The sequence below is a fragment of the Meriones unguiculatus genome, chromosome 3 (assembly GCF_030254825.1).
Source record: "Meriones unguiculatus strain TT.TT164.6M chromosome 3, Bangor_MerUng_6.1, whole genome shotgun sequence".
NCBI lineage: Eukaryota > Metazoa > Chordata > Mammalia > Rodentia > Muridae > Meriones > Meriones unguiculatus.
Genome location: NC_083351.1, coordinates 1,964,236 through 1,983,122, shown reverse-complemented (window position 1 = coordinate 1,983,122; position 18,887 = coordinate 1,964,236). Strand labels below are relative to the sequence as shown.

The following is an 18,887-nucleotide window of genomic DNA, read 5'->3' as shown; positions in this document are numbered from 1 at the left end:
CCAGCCATGTTGATGCTCTGTGGACCTCTCCAGGTGCCGGATGGTGCCTGATGGTGCCTGATGGTGCCTGGTGGCCCTGATGGTGCAGAAGCACACACAGAAGGAGTGTTGCACATACATAGAATTGAATACAGGGCATTCTCCCCTGGGGCCTCAGAAAGTGTATTTCTAGAATTGGCGTCTCTACAGCTGTGGTTAGGGCAAAGATCTCAGGATGGGTCGCTGAGGTGAGCCACACATCTGCACACAGGAGCCTCAGAGGAGGCTAAGAGGAGGCTATGCCACACGGAGCCAGAGCCTGTAGGCAGACCTGCAGGACAGGGAGCTGCTGGTCTGAGAGGAGTGTAGAGGGGACTCCCCTGGGACGGGAACTAGCCTTGCCCATACCATGACAGGTGGCTTCTGGCCATCAGAATACATAGTGGCGAATTCCTGCTGTTTTTTTCTGGTGTGTACTCATGACCACAGCAGGAAAGAGCAAGAAGGAACTGGTCACAGTGTTTAAACAGCAGCTGTGAGAGGACCACGGATGTATCTCTTGGTTAGGACAAGGTCAAGTCAAGCGGCAGGTGTCATAACTCCGAATTTCAAGTTGGCAATAAGAACAAAAATTTGAGCCTTCTGCTAAGCTGTGACATTCAGTGACAGTATCAGTAATTGCAATGGGTGAGGAAAATCCCATGGACTGTGAAAATTGCGGTTTGTGTTTACATTCTAAAGATGAGAAAATTTACTTTGGTATTAATACAAATAAAGATGTTTCTCTTTTCCTTACATGAGTTCACATCACTCCGAATTCTAGTCTCCCAGCCTCAAAGAGTCAACAGAATGTTCCATGCAAAGTACTAGGGCCCTGTGATTCTGTCTTATATTTATTAGGATATTTTCATATATCCAGCACAAGCTACACTTGAGAGAAACACCCATCCTAGACTGTTTTTCAGATCTGGGATCTTGACTCCTGCATGGTGAAGACATGTAACTCCAGGACCCTTGAATCACATGCTAAATCCTCCATTACCTCATCTGTAAATGGCCAAAATTGCAGCACCTACATCAAGGAGATACTGGAGAATTACAGGCAAAAATAAAATCCTAAATTATTTAGCCTAATACCAGAGCACAGCCATTATGCACTAAGTGCTAATTCCTGCCGATACTTCATAAGCAATAGTTTTGCTAAGCATTTCTTTCTTCTTTGATCCTCCCCTGTGAAGCAACAAGTCCAGGAGAGGCAAAGTTTGAAAGAGACAGCGTCTGCAAAGGCAGACAGACCACAGGCTGCTCCCATCGGGGTGGGAGGCACTGAGAGGACACCGCCTAGGGGCGGGCTGTCATAGCTGGTCTAAGTGACAAAATGTGTCTGTTGCCCTCATTGCTGCACATTCAGACAGAAAGAAGACAGAGTGATCTGCGTTTTAGGAGTTTCTGTCACAGATTTACTCATCACAGTGTCTTCTCCGCTGTTGAAGTAGTTTGAAATTTAAAAGTTTCAGCTTAGCCTGAAACTAAAGGCTGCCTCGAACGATTGAGTGTTAGAAGGAACACAAAGGGTGTTTTGAGGATTTCTCTGGAACCCAACACCAAGCAAGAGATCATTTGTGTTTACTTCTGGGAGGTAAATTGCCCTTGAATTCAGTGCCAGAAACAGTTTCCTGTTAAGATGTATATGCAACTTTTTCAAAAAGTGCAATGATGAAAGTGGTTTTACTTTGGAGTTCTAGGAGTCTTGAGTTAGTGCATCCTGGATACCAACTGGGCCTCCCGAAGCTCTCTGGGCCCTCAGTCTCCCCGCTTCATCTCTGCTTTAGCCATGCTCCTTTGCATGTGCCACACCGAAAGTCCATTCTGGGACCTGGGTTGGGCATGCTCTATAAATAGACATGGAGCAGAAGCATCTTTGCTACAGGATATACTCCTGACAGATGCCACCAGCCTCCACCCAGGTCATAGCAGATTCCTGCCTTGCTGCCACTGCCTCTCCAAAACCTGGGAACTGGCCCAGCCAGTGTTAGAGCCAAAATTGAGGACCAACCGCCACGGCATTTGGGAGCCACTTGGTGGATATCAACACTCATCCACTTTCGCTATTGCACCCTGGGTACTTTCCTCCCAAAGGCACTGTTGTGACTCTGTTTGCAGATGGGTAAACTGACTGAGGTTCCCAGGGTTAAGTAACTTGCTCCAAGTCCCAGAGCGTGAAGAGTAATTGAGTCTAGCATCGGACTTCTAGTACAGAATGCTTTCAAACGGGGTAACCATCAGAGCGAGCAGGCCCTGCCGGTCCCACAGAGACTTCAATACAAGGACCACATTGCTTGATGTCCCCCGTGCTTGACAGCCAATCTCCCACCCCTTGCTCAAGGCTGCCGGACTAGCTAGCCGGCATGCAACCCTTTTGAAGCCGCTTACCTTACTTTTAAAATTGCATGCACAATCCATACAGTCCTGTGCAACAAAATCCCAAATACTTAGCCCTCCTTTTGTTCACAAAGTAATGTTTTAAACTTTTTATTGAATAAATCAAAGGATGAGAAGATGACATTTGCAATACACCAAGGATTTGTGATGTATTTTATCTCTGTCGATTTTCTTCCAAAGCTAAATATCAACAAACAGTAACAAAGGCAACAAGAACAACAAAAACCAAACAGGGGCTGTGAGGCCCGGCAGGTAGAGGCACCACAACCTAAGTTAAACCTCCAGGACTGATGTCATGGAGGAGGCAGAATCAACTGCTGAGGCTGTTCTCTGACAGGGACACTGAGGCGCACACAGACAAGATTTAACATTAAGTGAAAAAACAACGGCCTTGCCCCAGAACGTACAGGGAACCAAGTGTCCCGGGGCTCAGAAGTCAGCCCTATTTTCCTGCCCCCCACCTCTGTACGTAGGTGGACCGGCCCCTGCGGTGAGAAGCAGCTGCCCAGTCCAGAAGACTGGAAGACTACGGAGGCCGTCAACTCAAAAGAGCAGCCAACCTCGGGGAACCCACACCTGGGGCCAGCACAGAGGTCGTGGCTGTAGCTAGCTTTGCTCAAAGGCCTCCAGCCTTAAAGAGTAGGGTTTGCATTTGCTCCAAAGGTAAGATGTCCAAGCTCCTCCTAACTTCCAATGGCACCAAAGCAGAGCTCTAGCATCTGCCCGGGACCGAGATCCCTTGGCGCTGTCCGTTGGTGGACAGTGTGGGCAGGACGCAGGCCCTTAGCAGCAACTGCGCCTACCTCTAGCCTCACTCGGGCCCCTCCTGCCACTGACGCGGGGCCCCTGGGGCCCTTCACGGGGCTAGCACCCCGGCTGCCGCTCACCCTAACCCCAGTGTCGGAGCCTCGTGCGCGATCCCTGGCCCTTGAGCTGATACCCGCGCTGCCTACCTGCTCCTGACCGGGCGCTGGCGTCGCGGAGGGCCGGGCGGCACGGCTGCCTCCAGGCTGGGCTGCGGGTAGCGGGTTAAATGCGCGCGGGGCAGGAGGCGGCGGCGAGGGGGCTGCCGCGGGCTTAGCGCCTTTCTCAGCGGACCGGCGGGAAGGCAGCGCGGGCACTGAGCCGTGGCGGGAGGAGGCCGGCCGCTGGGGCCCCGGGCTCCCACGCGCGCTCCGCCTCCCCAGCTGGCTCTGCCCGAGCCGGGGTCCGGGCCCGCTCCCCCCGCCTCCTTCCCGCCACCGCTTGGCGCGCGTCGCCCGCGGAGCCCCGGCGGGGTCTTCTCTGCGGGGCCCCCAGCCGGCCGCCCGAGCCGGGGGGAAGCCGGCCAGGGCCGCGACCTTTGGCGGGGCTCGGGGCGCCGGGAGGGTGCGCAGGCGCCGAGAGGAGGACGCGGGACGGACTCCGCACCTGCTGCTCGGACTCTCCCTGACTCTCCCCGCCTTCTTCCCAGACGCCCGCCCGTCTTCCCGATCCCCTCAGCCCTCCCCTGTCCTGAGCCTGCAACCCGTGGGGTCGGGAGTGCGCTCGGCGGGGTGGCGGCGCCTCCTCCAGGTTCGCCGTGGCCTGAGAAAGCCTGGAGGGATGGAAAGTGAAGAGCAAAGGCCCTGAAGGACCGCTGTGGCCCGCTCTGCACCTCGGCTGTTCTGAAAACAGCTCGGAGGCCCCTCGCTTTGCCAGCCTGGAAAGAGGAGGGAGCGCGGAACCTCCGGGTTCGACCCTTCCAGCTCCACCCAGAGGTTGAGCCTCCTCGGCCGGGTACACCCCGGGGCCACTCGGTGTGGGTTTCCTAGCCCGAGGTATCAGCGTCTTTTCTTTGGTTGCAAAAGCGCACGTAGGTGTTAGTGCTGGGGGCGATGCTCAACGGATGCCCACAGCTGCACACACGGAGAGGCTTGGGGTAGGGGGTAGGTCTCCTGCCCCACCGCCACCTCCTCGCTAGGCAAGTAAGTGAGGTGTCCCCCGTGTCCTCAGCTCATCACGCAGGCCCTCGGCCTGGCGCACAGAACGAGGTCGGAGCCGGCCTCGGACACCAGCTGTGCCCTGCCTTTGGTTCCCCGTGGGACCCCGCAGCGGCTCTTCAGGGTGGGCCTTGCCCGAGATGTTCCCACGGGCCCTCGGAATCGCAACGGTGCCGCTAGTGGCGTTGCAAGAGAGGTGGGAGGAATTATTTGCTAGATTCAGGGTGGGGACGGGCATGAATAGCCAGCTAGAGTTTGGGACTGGCTGGGACCAGGGAGGCTCAGCACCCCGCGCGCTCGGCGGGTTCTCTCCGGACAGGGCTCGCGTCCTCGAAAGTTAGAAGCGTCGGTATAGACGCGCCTGGGAGCTATGGGCCGCACAGAACAACACCAGGTCTCAGAACTCAGCGGAAGGCAGCGGCTGCGCTCCAGCGGGGTCCTCAGAAGCGCTGGGAGCAGACGGAAACAACCACTCTGCTGACCGAGCCCCGGGGCGCAGAGGGCGAGGGTGCTGCGCGAGGGAGGGCGCGGCCCTCCGGGAAGCGAGCGGGCCGCGCCGCCCTGTCGAGGCTCTGTCCCGCAGATGCCTAGCCGGACTGCCCACCCGGGTGCCGCGCCACACGGCCGGGCCAAGCGCATCTAAGTCCACATCTAACCCAGCGTCTCCAGGAAGGTGAGCCGATCCACCCGCCAACGAATTCGTTCCGCCGCGCTCCCGAGAAGCCCCTGAGCGTCCCGAGGCCGCGCTGCAGGTGGTTGCCCTCAACAAAGCCTCCGAGCACCCCTGTGTTTACACGTTACATAGAAAATAAACTGCAGGAGACACTACGCTTTGCTCTGTTTCGTTTGAGAAAGGGTCTCATATAGCCAGGATGGCCTCAAACTCTATAGGGAGCGGAGGACGACCTTGAACGTCTGTCTGTGCCTCTGGCTTCAGGTCCGTTACCGTTGTGCGGAGTTTATGCGGTACCAGGGACGAAAACGAGGGTTCCGCGTATGCTAAGTGAGCACTCGGCCGGCCGAGCCGCGAGCCCACCCCGTAACAGAAACTTTGTTATATGCTAAATGGGTGTCTCGGCACTAGGTACTTACACATAAATATATATTTATATGTAAATAAATGTTTACAAATTCAGACGTCTAGTTAAATCTGAATTCCAAATAGGGGAGGCTTTTAGCTTTAAGTCCCATGTAACATTTGGGAGTATATTTATATTGTGATTTATCTGAAGTCAGAATTTAGCTCTGCCTTTCGCGGCTTTCGCAGAGATCCCCCATGGCGCAAAGGCGCTCGGCCCCTTTAATGGCGCGAGCTCGGACTTCCCGCCCCACAATGCCGCGCGGCCGCTCGAGGCTCCCATTGGCTACAGCTCGCTTCCGCCTCCGTACTTCCGCCCGCGGCCCGCGGCGGTTGCCGGCCTTACCTCGGAGCTGCCGAGCCCGGGCTCGCCGGGGCCATGAACTTTTCCGAGTCATTCAAGCTCTCGGGCCTGCTCTGCAGGTTCTCCCCGGACGGCAAGTACCTGGTGAGCCGCGGCGCGCGGGAGGAACCTCAGTGTGGGCGCGCGACCTGTGCCGGGGGCCCGGAGCGGATCGAAGGGGGTCGGGAAGGGGGCCCGAGGGGGCCGGTCAGGGGAACTCGGGCCAGACTGGTCGGGGTGAAGGCGGGTGGAGGGGGTTCGGGCCGGACGTGGGAGAATCAGATAGATATATGATCAGGGAAGAGGAACCCGAAGCTAAAGAGAGACCCAGGCCGGGCTGAGGGGATCCTGGCAGGTGACCAGGGTGGGGAAGGAGGACCTGGAGCAGGTGGCTCGGGCTGGCGGGTGCCAGCCTCCATGCTCCGGTTTACTTCATTCAAGTTGGGTAAGGTGATAAGGTGATGGGGCCCAGGGGATGCCAGGTCATTGTTATTTTTTGTCACAAAAAGCATAGTCTATGTTTTCTCTGCCTGTAAGCTAGTTAAATGGTGCCCTCCTTTGTGATCTTTAGATTTAAATAGATAGCTTTCAGTCCCAAGGTTGGATGTTAGCTGTCCAATCTGTGGGTGACAGAATAGTGTTCAAATTACTGTTGTTCTTAAGTTTCAAGATCCACCAACATGACCATTGTGCATTCTCAGAAGGCAGACACTTGACCTTGGGAAGCCATCAGGAAAGCTCACGTCTTATAAAAACTGGTTCCATGCCAGTCCAGTGGCTTGGAGGTATCTGCCACCAAGGGTGATGACCTGAATTCCATCACCAGCACCCACATGGTGGAAGAAGAGAGCTGACTCCTGCAAGTTGTCCTCTGACCTCCTCATAAGCCACAGCTAGTACACGACCCTTGCCACATACAAATGTAATCATACTTTTTAGCACGCTTTTATTTATCTATTATCCTCTTACCTTTTTATTATCATTTTTTTCAAGACAAGGTTTCTCTGTGTAGCTTTGGCTGCCCTGGAACTCCTCTGTAGCCCAGGATGGCCTTGAACTCAGACATCTGTCCACTGTGCCTCCTGAGTGCTGGGGTTAAAGGTGACTGTGGCTGTCTTGATTTAATGTACACTCCTGCTGTATCTGTCCAGGCCTTTGAGACATTGTTTGCTCGCTTTATGTTTCATTGTAACAGAGTGTAAAGTGTCAGGATAGAGATAGCTTAGCAGGTGACGGTATTGCCATGCGGCCTGCAGCTTGAGCCCCCGGGACTAGAAGTGGAAGGAGACAATTAACTGCACCACACATTGGCATGTTTTACCTTTCTCCACGGCCTCCACAGAGTTGGGCTTTTTTGTTTTTAGAGACAAGGTTTCTTTGTGTAGCCCTAACTGTCCTGGAACTTGCTCTGAAGACCAGGCTGGCCTTGAACTCAGGGATCCGCCTGCCTCTGCCTCCTGAGTGCTAGGATTAAAGGCGTGCACCACTATCACCACCATCCAGCTGATTGGGGTAAAATGTATTACTGATCTTGAAAGTCTTAGCGAACAGCCAAGAGGTTGCATTTGGTTATTGATACCTGTGTATGGGATTTCCCACTCATCAAAATATTGTAGAACTCTTGATTTTTTTTTTTCTTGCCATTCTTGCCCTAAATACTGGGCAGAGCAAGCCTGTTTCCAGTTTCAGTGTCTTCATTGGTTCATAAGGAATCCGTTGTAACTGGTCACAGTTGACAAAACTCCCCGGTGAACAGAATGCTTGGAGAGGTCCTTGTTCTAAATTGCACTTGGCCCTCTTGCTCTCTTTTTCCGTTGAAGACAAATATGGCTTCTGTACTGCACCACATGCACGTGTGTTAGTGTGTGACTACGCCACATGTGCATTGTTGTGTTAGTGTGTGTGTGCCACAGCACACATGTGGAGGGCAGAGGACAACCCCATGCATTACTCCTCACCTTCCACCTTGTTGGAGGCCAGGTCTCTTGTTGTCCACTGCATACACTAGGCCAGTGAGCCCACACAGCTGCCTCTGCTCCCCTCAAACTGTAGGAACCGGATTATAAACCGGTGCACCAGTTTTATCTGGCTTCTGGGATCCAAACTTGCTGTTGAGGCAAATGCAAGTTCTTAGCTTTTAGACTCTAGTGTAGTGTACAAAGCTGGCTTCAGACTCAGAAAGTAGCTGAGCATCTCCCTAGTGTGGTGATTACAGGAGTGCAGCTTCACACCCAAGCAAGAAAAACAAAAAAAATATAATAATGAATATATACGTGTGTGTGTGTGTGTGTGTGTGTGTGTGTGAATCTTTTTGAGACAGAGCTTCTCTGCTTCTCTGCGTAGCCCTGGTTCTCCTACTTACTCTCTAGAGCAGGCTGGCCTCAAACACAGAGGCCCACCTGCCTCTGCCTCCTGAGTGCTGGGACTAAAGGCGTGTGCCGCCACCACCTGGCTGGTAATTTCCAACTTCCTCCTTTTCTGACTCATTTTGGGATGAGCTCTGTAACTTTTGGTCCACATGAAACATGTCAGATCTGAGGGAAGGAGATGGCCACAGCAGCACTTTTCTGAGACTCCAATCAAGTGCTTTCTGCCTCGTGTTTTAGGCTTCCTGTGTCCAGTACCGCTTGGTGGTCCGGGATGTGAAGACCCTTCAGATCCTTCAGCTGCACACATGCCTGGACCAGATCCAGCACGTAGAGTGGTCAGCAGACTCCCTCTTCATCCTCTGTGCCATGTACCGACGGGGGCTTGTGCAGGTGTGTGTGTGTATTAGTGGAGAGTGTACAGATATGTGCCTTGTGCAGGTATGTGACACTTACAGATGTGGTATGTGTAGGCAGGCATGTGCACATGTAAAACAAGACTTATGCTTGTCCCATGTGTGGATGGGGCACCTGCACTCATATGGCGTGTGTGCTGGTCTAGTGCTGTGGCTGCAGCAGAGTTCCAGTTAGGAAACCTTTCCAGGAGCGTAACTAGGAAGGAGTCGGGGTACCCTTTCAGGTTTGAGTCGGGGAATGCAATGAAACTCCAAGCTGCTTTTCTTTTTAAAATGCTGTATTTATTTTGTGTGCATCAGTGTCTTGTCTGCATGCATGTCTGTGTGAGCCTGTCAGATCTTGGAGTTTCAGTTATGAGCTGCCTTATGGGTGCTGGGAATTGAACCTGGCCCTCTGGAAGAGCAGCCAGAGTTCTCCATCACTTCAGCCCCCAAAGTCGCCTTCTTTAAAATGCAATGCTCTCTAACAGTTTACTCCAGATACTTTGATGTGGGGAAAAGGCTAAAGTGTTGTTGGTCTTTGCACGTATGATTTTCAGAGGGAAAGGTACTTGCCAACAGCAGTGGAGCAACGTGGACAGGGCGTCTTAGGAAGGGCTAGCAGGCAGTGGTTCATTAGTCACGGCGCCTGACTACAGGCGGTCCTAGGAATGGGGACGTAAGCAGGCCCGCTAAAAGTCCAATGAAATGACGTCACCAAGAGGTAAGGCTTGCTGTCCCTGGATGACCTGAGGTAACAAGGCCCTGTCCTCGCCTGCGCAGAGGCTTCCTGGGTGGTACAGCTGGCTTGCAACCCTGTGTTTCTTTTATGAATCAAGGTCTGGTCACTGGAGCAGCCAGAATGGCACTGCAAAATTGATGAGGGCTCTGCAGGGCTGGTTGCTTCCTGTTGGAGTCCAGATGGCCGCCACATTCTGAACACAACTGAATTCCACGTGAGTTGGCCAAACGCAGCCCATTCTGTCCTGTGTGCCTAAAAGAGCCTGGGGTTGTGGAAGTCTGGGTTCTGGAGTAGGATGTACATCACAGTTCATAAAAATGATTTTTTAAATCCCATTTTAAATGAAAGCAGAGCATCAAAAGGGGGTGGCAAGATGTCTGAGTGGCTAAAGGCTCTTGCCGCCAAGCCTGACCGCCTGGGTTGATTTTGTGAACGTGCGTGGTGGAGGGAGAGAGCCAGCTTGTAAAAGCTGTCCTCTTGACCATACACGTACTTCTACCCCAGAATCAGTGTAAGCAGGGAAAACTTTGTCTTCTTGAACAGGCTGTGAGAGGCTGGGGGCGAGGCCCGCCTCTCTGCACTGGGTATGCTAACATGACATGTGGTCTGGGCTATTCAGAGGTTCATTCAAGTGTTTTCTAGACAGCTTTGGCCAGAAGACTTCATGCTTAGAGCTCTGTAGACAAACATCCAGCCTCCAGGTCTCATGGACTTGGGCGCAGACCTTCTGTTAATGGCCCAAAGGAAAAGTTTACGAACTATTTATCACGTATTCAGCACCCGTGTTAAGCACACACTGAAATGGAAAGAACATTTGAACAGAGTAAACGGTACAGACAGCCACTGGCTGACACTGTTAACCTATAACTGTTAACCTCCTACGTCATAGCCACTTTGCTGGTGGCATTTAAGTCAGGTGTAGAGGAATGTCATGTCATAGCCAGGGACACCCTGAGGAAGCCACTGAAAAATGTCCCCATGTTTTTTGTTGTATTGAGACAGGGTCTCACTGTGTGTCCCTGGCTGGCTTGGAACACACTATGTAGACCAGGCTGGCCTCAAGTCCTTAGAGATCTGCTTCGTGACTACTGAGATTGAAGCTTTGTCCACCGTGCCCCCTCTTATCCCCAGCTTTAACTTTTAGCTTTTTAAAAGTCCCACAGACTTCAGTTACCACCAGCCATGCTCAGTGGCCAGGAGGTGACCCCATAGGCATGACAGAAGGTAGAGTGGACACACAACCAAGAGTCGGACACATTTCCACCCACGACAGTTGGCTCACTGGTCACCCTCAGAGACAGGATGCCCGTGTGAGGGTGTTGCAGGGGGAGGCAGCAAAGAGAGCTGCACTGTGCTGCTGGTGCCCAAGCCATGGAGGAGACTCACCCGCACACTTTGCAGGGCACCTCCAGGCCTTGAGAGCCTGCGGGCCTCCAGAGGGCACCTTTGGCTGCATTGCACAGTAGCCATTTTCTCTTTTTTTTTTTTTTTTTGAGTCTTGGGGTCTGCAGTGCCTATGACACTGGGTGGTTTACAGCAGTTCACAGTACGTAGATAGCCCTGTGCATCACCCTCCTGGCAGACACGGCTGCTGCTCTCACTCCGTGTGAGGAAAGGCTTGCCGGAGCATACTCAGCTATTGTGCTGCTGGGCGTTCAGTCCTGGGGAGCCATGTGGCTCTTCCGTGTCTTGTCTAGTGGCAGAGGGTCCTGCCTGGCTACTGCAGACTGGCCGTCTTCAGCTTTCCAGGGATTTGCTTCAGGATTTGCAATGGCTGCCAGTCTAGGAGCGCTGAAGTGATGTTGCCTTGGGGGGTTTTGGTAAATGTCGGATGTGTGTCCTGTATTTGCAAGCTCACCTGCTGCTGCTGTCGACCATCTTCCTCAGTTACTCTGCTCCTTGTATTTTGAGGCCCGGCCACTCACTGGAACCCAGAGCTCTCCAGTTTTGCTGGTTTGGCCAACCAGCTTGCCTGTCTCTATCTCGAGGACCCTGGGATTACAGACAGGCCACATACCCACCTGGCTTTTGCAGGAGTGCTAGGGTTCTGAACTCCACTGCTCCCTCAAGCAGGAAGGCTTTTCCCCTGAGCATGTCCCCAGCCCTACACTGTGGCCTGTTTTCCCCTCTGATGATGGGTGACGGTGTGCTCATGGCTGCTTTGTGCAGCTGTACTAAATTAAGCTTCATGTGACTGTGTAGCGTGGGTCCGTCTTGATCTTTTTTAGCTAGAAAGCTCTTTCCAAAGTGGGACGCATTCTAATTCCATCTTTCTCCCTTTCTCCCTGGTAGCTGCGAATAACTGTCTGGTCCCTGTGCACAAAATCTGTGTCTTACATCAAGTATCCCAAAGCCTGTCAGCAGGGTGAGTCTGCCTCTTACACGCTGTCTTTGTAACTAGTCTGAGAGTGTGGCCCTTCTGTCATGGAAGGAGACAGAAGTAGCTTCATCAGCATACCCGCTCCCAGCCAGCCTCCATCGCTGTGTCTTCCTTGATGCCCTCAGATGATCCTCAGGTACTCCTGGATCTCCTCACCCTGTGCCTGTTCCTCCCTATGTCTGTAAGCCAGAGCGTGTTCATGCCATTTCCCTGACAACAGGATGCCCTGGAAAGTAGCAAAGAGGAGTGGCATCCTGGGAGGGAGACCCTTTACTCCATTTAGACAGGTACTCCCTCCCTCCCTCCCTCCCACTAGAGTTTGGAAGGACTTGCCTTTGGTGCCTAGCTGTAAGCTTCATTCCACTAACTCTGTGTGTGTGTGTGTGTGTGTGTGTGTGTGTGTGTGTGTGTGTGTGTGTTGTACGTTATACATTATGTGAATGTCAGTTGGAGTTACAGGGATCGTGAGCCGCTTGTCTGGGTGCTGAGGACCAGTGTTCTGGAAAAGCAATACAAGTCTTCAACTGCTGAGCCATCCTCAGCTGAGATCTCTAGCTCTTCTGTCAGGGGATCATACCCTGTCACACCTGAGCATGCCAGACAGGGAAAAGAGAACCTCACTGCCTCCTGGGAGAAGGTGGAAGGCTGGGCAGAGTACTTTGGATGACAGGGTGGGCAAGCAGTGTTGCCCTTGAACCCAGAAACTACAGAAGAGGGAACAAGACACACTGGGTTTGTTACTGTTTCCTTTGTTGCCAGGAGCAGCTTGCAGATCACAGAGGACTGAAATGCATTGTAGGTTTGTGTTGATTTTTGTAGTGTTACTGTATCTGAAGAACAGTCTGGGTGGGCCTGGGTGGAGGTGGTTCCCTCGTCCTGTTATTTGAAGGGTTCTTGTCAATCATGAAGCTACAACCTTGGCCTCAGACTGGACTGGAAAAATTGACTAATGCTTTAAAGTAAGTTTGTTCTGAATAGTCATCTGAGTTTTAGTTACTTGAAATGATTAGGTTCAAAAGATGGCTCAGTAGCTAAGAGCACACACTGCTCTTCTAGAGGACTCTAACTTAGTTCCCAGCACACATGTCAGGAGACTCACAACTGCTTCTAACCTCATCTTCAGGGGAAGGGGACTCTTCTGGCCTCCACAGGTACTCCTGCAGGCTGTGTGCATACCAATACACAGACTTACACACTAATTAAAAATAATAAAAATAAATGTAAAACCAAAAAGAAGTGCAGTTACAGACTACAGAGCTGGCTTAGTATATAAAGTGCTTGTTGTGCAAGCATGAGGATATGATTTCAAATCCCTGGCCCCACATAAGGGCCAAGCACAAGTCTATGATTCCGGCACTCCTTTATCAAAATGAGGGGTGGAGACTAACTCCAGAAGCTTGCAGGCCAGCTGGACTGGCATATGTAGTTGCAAGCAAAAGATCTGTCTCAAACAAGGTGGATGAGAAATACAGACACACAGGGTTATCCTCTAACCGTCACACATACATATGCCATGACATATATGTGTGTGGATTCACACACGTGCACCACCACCACCACACACACACACACACACACACACGCGCGCGCGCGCGCGCGCGCGCAACAGCAGGCTGGCTTTTAACCACCAAGTGTCCCCTGCAGTTTCCTAGCTTCCCACTAGGCCCTGCATTCATTCAGGGCCATTTGTGACTCATCACAATGGGTTTCATTCATGGCCCCTGCAGAGCTCCTGTGAATGAATCACCCACCTGCCTTGCAGGAGGGGTGAGGCCCCTGCTTGTCAGATTTCCTTGATGATGTCTCGGTTGGTTCTTTCCCTCATCCCTTTTAAAAAAGTCACCGATGTGCTCTGGTTCCAGTCTCCCTTACTTTCCACAGGAATAACTTTCACCAGGGATGGCCGATACCTGGCCTTGGCGGAGAGACGAGACTGTAAGGACTACGTGAGCATCTTCGTGTGTAGTGACTGGCAGCTCCTCCGGGTACGGCTGTCCTCTCCTGATGGCCAGGAAGAGGGGTGGAACCAGTGTTGCTGATGATCCCAGGGTTCTTTGCAATTCCTTGTGTAGACAGAATGATGGGGTTTCCATGGCCAGAGGGCAGGGGTACTGTATGTGACTTTAATTAGTGTACAGTAAGTATGATCCAGACCTCAAGGTGCAGAGTTGGTGCACATTAGAAGTTGGCATGAACTTTGAACTGTCTTATTTGCATAAGGGAATGCCTCACTGGGAGGAATGAGTTGGCCCTGGGCAGAACGCCTCAGGAGCTGTGACCCTGGGTTACTGCCCTCCATGTCCACAAGCTTTAGACCCGTGAGCACATGTCAGTGTCAGATGGTTGGAGGAACATCTGAGGGAGCACTGGGGAAGCAGGGTCAGGCAGGGCAGGTGAGGCTTGCCAGGCAGGAAAAAGTGAGGACAGCACAGGTACACCTGGACCTGGGCTTGGGGATGAGGGATTCGGGCCTTGCCCAGAACGGTCGGCACTGGCATGTGTGCGCTCACGAGGACCGCATGCACATGCTCTGTGTGTGTGAAGTGATACTTGAGCCAGAATCATTAGTTATAAAACAAATGCACTTATCTAAGGAAATGCTTTCAAACTGTCATCCTTTTCTTGTCTGGAAGCACTTTGACACAGACACCCAGGATCTCTCAGGGATTGAGTGGGCCCCGAACGGCTGTGTGCTGGCAGCGTGGGACACCTGCTTGGAGGTATAGCACATGGCGAGCAGCACTTTGCTCTGGTCGAGCATTCACCGGCAGGTACCTGTGTGCTGCCAGTGCAGCGGGCTGCGGGCGCCGAAGCACTGCACTCAGCGCCTGCAACGTGTCCACATGTCTCACCTGCAGTACAAGGTTCTGCTCTACTCCTTGGACGGCCGCCTGCTGGCAGCGTACTGTGCCTATGAGTGGTCCCTGGGCATCAAGTCTGTGGCTTGGAGTCCCAGCAGTCAGTTCCTGGCCATTGGGAGCTATGATGGAAAGGTACAATGGAAATGGCTTAGGGTGTGGGACACTGGCAGCTCCCTTAGCCGTGTGCATGTCATTATCACGGTCCCTTTCCCAGGTTCGCCTCCTTAATCATGTGACCTGGAAGATGATCACGGAGTTTGGGCATCCTGCAACTATTAATAATCCCAAGACAGTAAGTCTGTACACATCCTCACTTGAGCAACAGTGTTTTGTCCAGTGCTGTAGGGTACTCTTGACCTTTCTCCGTTGCGGTGGGATTGTCTTCCCCATTCCTGAACCCTCACACACTCCTTGGTCAAAGGTGTGTCTGGTCTAGGTTCCTCTGGACTGTGCCTCTGTCCTAGGCAGATGCTGTGCTTACTCATGCGCTGTCATCTGCAGATCCCTGGTGTTTGCAGAAGAAGCTGGGGAGCCCTGAGCATCTGCCTCCTGCCAGGCCCTGTGCTCTGGACTTCTACCAGCATAGAGCAGACAGACAAGCAGGGAAGGGCCAGGAGAGTTGCTCTGTGCGGGCCTCAGGCGGGGCCAGGAGAGTCGCTCTGTGCGGGCCTCAGGCGGGGCCAGGAGAGTCGCTCTGTGCGGGCCTCAGGCGGGGAAGCCCAGGCCCAGGGCCTGCAAGTGGTTGAAGGAATACTCTGCAGCGCAGGTGCTGGGTCCTCCCTGTCTTCTGTCAGTGGTCAGGGCCAAGGGCAGATCTCTGCTCCCTTTGGACAAGGCAGGGCTGAGGCGCGGCTCAGGGCCCAGCTGTCTCAAAGGCTGTGTCAGCAGAGCCGTGCAGGAAGGAGCTGGGCTTTAGTCAGGGTGCTCTTCCAGCAGTCTTGGTTGAACTTGGCTACTCAGACTGCCTGTGGCTCTTGCGTCTAAGTCTCCTCACGTGTATGGCAGTTTCTCCACCTGGGACTGTGGTGTACCTAGTGTATGAGCCGGCTGTATGTCACACAATACCCGAGACAGGGTCAGCTTAAAAGAGCAAGTTAGTTTGGCTCCTCATTCCTGAGGTTCCGGTCCTTCACCGCTTGCTTTGTGCCAGGCAACAGTGTGGTTGGGAATGAATGGTGGAACAGCTGCTCTTACAGCGCCGGGAGCAGGAAGCACGAGTCAGGCCCGTCGCGGCCTTCTCCACCGACTGTTTAAAGTTACTACCAGGTCCAGTAGTGCCACAGGCAGGCAGGCAGCCCCACACTAGCACCACGTCCGTGAGGCCTGTTTGTTTGCTGCTCCCACAGCCTTGCGGCTACTCACCGTCCTCTGGCCTGGCCCCGTCATTCTTCAGTATGCTGAAATGAACACACAGGCTGCTTCTGCACAGCTGTGACGCGGTTCACCGTGTAAACACAGTCAAGTGTTGGTCCCCCTCTCCCGAGGACAGCCTGGCCAGCTGTCCTTCACTGCAAAGGCTGGGACTGGCTGCTGCCTCTGCCCAGTTAACTTTGTTACTGGCACTTAGGCTGAGCCAGCTTCCCTTGGGCTCCCCCGTTCTTGTTGGTCCTGGTCGCTGAGCGTCCACATTGTGTTTTTCAGGTTGTATATAAGGAAGCTGAGAAGATCCCACGGCTGGGGTTGGGCCATCTGTCCTTCCCGCCACCCCGAGCAATGGCTGGTGCCCTCTCTACCTCAGAGAGCAAATGTAAGCAGAGGCTGTGCCTGCTGTGGAAAGCAGCTTGTTCTGTCTTAGATGAGGGTCCTCTGTCCGCAAGTGCAGCACCTCTCTCTCGGGCGCGGTTTGTTGGGGTGGGGGATGAGACCATGTCTCAGCCCTGCAGCATTCACAGGTGTGTTCCCCTGCGAGCCCACCTTTCCCACACTGCAGTCACTGCCTCATCTCACCTGTCACTGTAGCCCAGGCTAACAGTCCTGGCACTCTAAGGCATCCTTTTAAATACAGTGCTCTGAGGGCACCTCAAAGGGATTTCGGAGGCAGAGAGAACACGAGCAGACACAGCAGTGGCTTGGCCAGTTCTGGAATAGGGACCTTGAGCTTGACTTCCTGCCTGCAGGCAAGTGGACAGGGACCTGCAGGTGTGAGGGGACATGAGCTGTGTAGTGCAGGCTTGGAGGGTTGTGGGCAGCCAGGCCTGAGGTGCTGCTCACAGTGGCCTGTATTTACCGAGCCATCGTCTGCTGTTGATGGTTCTCTCATTCCCGGCTGGAAAGGAGTGGCCATCTGTGTCCCATGATGCTGGAAGTGAGTAGAACCGCCGGATTCACATAGCCGGGACCAGCTCAGAAAGCGGACCTGAGCAAGCGCATACCCTTCTGCGCTCCAGACTGCACTGTCCTGTCCCCACTGGGGCCCCGTAGGCAGCAGAAATGTCCCCTAGGCCTCACAGCTCAGCTGCTCCAAAACCATCAAACCTTCCCATGCTCTAGGCGTGTTTTCCCTTCCCTCTGCCTGCCCTTCCTCATCCTTAACCAGTTCCCTCAGCATGTCCTCCCTGTTGGTATTCCAGATGAGATCGCCTCTGGGCCGGTTTCCTTGCAGACTCTAAAGCCAGTAACCGACAGAGCGAACCCTAGGATGGGTGTGGGAATGCTGGCTTTCAGCTCTGACAGCTACTTCCTGGCAACAAGAAACGGTCAGTGTCACACTCACGGGCACGGTTAGCTGCTCACTGTACCCTTTGACACCAAGAAAAGTGAGTGGAGAATCAGGAGGGTAGCTGTGTGCTGGTCTCCCTGTCTTTCTGCTGAAATGGACATTTTGCACAGCAGCTCCTTGGTAGTCAGCACATGCCCTGGCTGCCTGCCTGCTTCCTACTGCAGGCCTTCTCAATGCACAGGAGCAGGGGTCCAGCATTGCCCTCTATGAGTCTGGGTTTTGTTTTTTTTTAACCTCTACAAATATCAAAACCACAGGAAAGAGGGATTGTAGCCTTGGGAAGCCTTTTCTTCATTTTGGGCGCTGGTCCCCAAGAGCCAGAGTTTGCTTGCAGAGGGCCAGCACTGACGTGTCCTCTCTGCTTCCTTGCAGACAATGTCCCCAACGCTGTCTGGGTGTGGGACGTTGAGAAGCTGAAGCTGTCTGCGGTGCTAGAGCACTCGTCTCCGGTGCGCTCCTTTCAGTGGGACCCGCAGCGGCCACGGCTGGCCATCTGCACAGGAGGGGGCAGGGTGTGCCTGTGGTCGCCGGCAGGCTGTGTGTCCGCGCAGGTTCCCGGGGAAGGTGAGCACAGCCCACCACAGGGACGTGGGCTCAGCACAGGCTGGCCTCAGGTCCACCTGCTGACACCTACAGCCACCTGTCAGCGCCACGCGCCCTGCACATCGTGGAGGAGATTCACAGGACCTTACCTGGTGTGCACTCCTGTCAGGGAGCCTGTGGCCCTGCGCTTTACAGGCTTCGGCTTCCACGCATGGGGTTGCCACGCTCCTCACGCACAGGCTTCCTCCCACAGGGCCTGGTTTCTAACTGGCCACCCGTCTCCCTAGGTGACTTTCCTGTGCTTGGACTGTGCTGGCATCTAAGTGGGGACGCCCTGGCCCTCCTGAATAAGGATCACTTCTGTCTCTGCTTCCTGGAGACCAAGGAGGGGGCTGGCACAGCCTGTGGACAACGGGACGGCCATGCCTAAGACCTGAGTGGAAACTGAGGCAGCGGGTGCTGGCGCTGCTGATCCCAACTCTAGCAACAGCTACATAGGCTCTCCAGGTGGGATGGGATATTCTGCCCAGTTTTCTGAGGTGTTTCTGTAAATATGTATAAAGTTATAATGTAAAATAGGTATGTGCTAATCCATGGAACAATGGTGGTCCTTTTCTTCAAGGCCTTAGGTCACAGGTTCAAGGTCTGCCTTGGAGGATGAAGAATCCTGAAGTAACACCAACCTCCCATATGGCTCTGCTGTCCCCTGAGCCGTTTTCAGTCAGAGTGCTTTGAACAAGGGTGGACCACTGTGGGAACTGTCCGCCCTCTGCTGAGCTCGGAAGTGCTGTGAGCCCAGCCCGTGCCTGTCCCCGTTTGGGCTGTAAGTCCCACAACAGCTGGCCAGCTCTCCGGCCTTGCGAGTCATTTCTGCGGGGAGGCCTGGGTCTTGTAGAGCGGCAGTGCCCCGCTCACCCAGCACAGCCGTATCTCTAGCAAGTGCCCAACAGCAGCCAGACCAGAATGTTGGCCCTGGTGAACAGGGTGCCAACTAGACTCTGTACTTGCCCCTCTGAGCTTTTGTGAAGAGGACTACTGGCAAGGGTCCACAAGGGTCACAGAAGATTCAGTTCCTTAG

General features: G+C 53.7%; 2 protein-coding genes across 4 annotated transcripts in view; one reads left to right on the top strand and one right to left on the bottom strand.

Moving 5' to 3' along the window:
- Tp73 (tumor protein p73) overlaps positions 1–3,669 on the bottom strand; it is a 72,975-nt gene extending 69,306 nt beyond the window's left edge. Inside the window, exon 1 of the mRNA XM_060378958.1 lies at positions 3,375–3,669. The gene's annotated coding sequence lies outside the window, so the exon portion shown is untranslated. The remainder of the gene's footprint in view (positions 1–3,374) is intronic.
- Positions 3,670–5,758: 2,089 nt separating this feature from the next.
- Wrap73 (WD repeat containing, antisense to TP73) lies at positions 5,759–18,812 on the top strand. 3 transcript variants are annotated; one of them, XR_009590409.1, is made up of 13 exons: positions 5,759–5,908; positions 8,410–8,562; positions 9,404–9,520; positions 11,599–11,671; positions 13,568–13,671; positions 14,320–14,406; positions 14,545–14,679; positions 14,762–14,839; positions 16,189–16,294; positions 17,118–17,243; positions 17,639–17,830; positions 18,097–18,316; positions 18,432–18,812. XR_009590409.1 is itself a non-coding variant. In XM_060378956.1 (13 exons), exons 3-13 carry the CDS (start codon positions 8,539–8,541, stop codon positions 18,237–18,239), a joined length of 1,185 nt encoding a protein of 394 aa, XP_060234939.1. In that variant the 5' UTR covers positions 5,786–5,908; positions 6,505–6,725; positions 8,410–8,538; the 3' UTR covers positions 18,240–18,411. The 3 variants fall into 3 exon arrangements, 2 of the variants coding, with proteins under 2 accessions (XP_021510924.2, XP_060234939.1); XM_060378956.1 differs by lacking the exon at positions 18,432–18,812 and adding an exon at positions 6,505–6,725 and having other exon boundaries at positions 5,786–5,908; positions 18,097–18,411; XM_021655249.2 differs by lacking the exon at positions 18,432–18,812 and having other exon boundaries at positions 18,097–18,411.
- The last annotated feature ends 75 nt before the right edge of the window (positions 18,813–18,887 follow it).

Bases quoted from the DNA above. Each gene is read 5' to 3' on its own strand.
- Wrap73 (XM_021655249.2), top strand. From the start codon at position 5,840: ATGAACTTTTCCGAGTCATTCAAGCTCTCGGGCCTGCTCTGCAGGTTC. The intron at 8,563-9,403 runs GTGTGTGTGTGT...TTATGAATCAAG, and splicing joins ACCGACGGGGGCTTGTGCAG to GTCTGGTCACTGGAGCAGCC. The intron at 13,672-14,319 runs GTACGGCTGTCC...CTTGTCTGGAAG, and splicing joins GTGACTGGCAGCTCCTCCGG to CACTTTGACACAGACACCCA.